At 52.1% G+C, this 1,191-nt stretch overlaps 1 protein-coding gene across 1 annotated transcript in view; it reads left to right on the forward strand.

The window, feature by feature from the left end:
* Positions 1-1,191, forward strand: part of LOC100533394 (peptidyl-glycine alpha-amidating monooxygenase A) — a 9,307-nt gene that overhangs the window by 6,076 nt on the left and 2,040 nt on the right. The window contains exons 4-5 of the mRNA XM_035973372.1: positions 539-549; positions 755-1,030. Coding sequence (XP_035829265.1) covers positions 539-549; positions 755-1,030 — 287 coding nt within the window. The remainder of the gene's footprint in view (positions 1-538; positions 550-754; positions 1,031-1,191) is intronic.

Below are 1,191 nucleotides of genomic sequence, written 5' to 3' on the forward strand. Positions count from 1 at the left end.
TTCCTATCCAACATCTATCGTCCTTATCTCTCCTCCTTCTTTCCTATCCAACATCTATCGTCCTTATCTCTCCTCCTTCTTTCCTATGCAACATCTATCGTCCTTATCTCTCCTCCTTCTTTCCTATCCAACATCTATCGTCCTTATCTCTCCTCCTTCTTTCCTATGCAACATCTATCGTCTTTATCTCTCCTCCTTCTTTCCTATCAAACATCTATCGTCTTTATCTCTCCTTCTTTGTTGTGTTTGTTGCTGTCTCTTGTAACGTCTGTAATCTTCCTCACTTATATGACCTTGTTGTGTTGCAAGTGCCGTAAAACTCTTACTAAAACGTCTGTGAGTGTGACCTCGGTGCATGTGCATTTCCTGGGGTGTCTGTGTGTCCATGAGTCGAAACTTGTGTGTCTGCCGGTGTGCCTGCCACTCTTGACCTGTGTGTGTCTGCCGGTGTGTCTGTCACTCGTGACCTGTGTGTCTGCCGGTGTGTCTGTCAGTGTTGACCTGTGCGTCTGCCGGTGTGTCTGTCACTCTTGACCAGTGTGTCTGCCGGTGTGTCTGTCACTCTTGTCCTGTGCGTCTGCCGATGTGTCTGTCTCTATTGACCTGTGTGTCTGCCGAAGTGTCTGTCAGTGTTGACCTGTGCGTGTGCCGGTGTGTCTGTCACTCTTGACCTGTGCGTCTGCCGGTGTGTCTGTCACTCTTGACCTGTGCGTCTGCCGGTGTGTCTGTCACTCTTGACCTGTGCGTCTGCCAGTGTGTCTGTCTCTATTAACCTGTGTGTCTGCCGAAGTGTCTGTCAGTGTTGACCTGTGCGTGTGCCGGTGTGTCTGTGCAGGTGTGTCGCCACCCCCCGGCACGTTTGACGTCCCCCACAGTGTCACGGTGTCAGAGGGCACGGGTCAGCTGTGTGTGGCTGACCGGGAGAATGGGCGTGTCCAGTGCTTCGACCTGGAGGGGAACTTTGACCACCTCATCCGACACAAGGAGTTTGGGCCCCGCCTCTTTGCCGTGGAGGTCTGTCCGCTACGAGGTGAGCTCATTTGTCCACTACAGGGTCATTTGTCCACTACAGGGTGAGCTCATTTGTCCACTACAGGGTCATTTGTCCACTACAGGGTGAGGTCATTTGTCCACTACAGGGTGAGGTCATTTGTCCACTACAGGGTGAGGTCATTTGTCCACTACAGGGTG

Source organism: Aplysia californica, unplaced genomic scaffold, assembly GCF_000002075.1.
Source record: "Aplysia californica isolate F4 #8 unplaced genomic scaffold, AplCal3.0 scaffold01171, whole genome shotgun sequence".
Taxonomy (NCBI): domain Eukaryota; kingdom Metazoa; phylum Mollusca; class Gastropoda; order Aplysiida; family Aplysiidae; genus Aplysia; species Aplysia californica.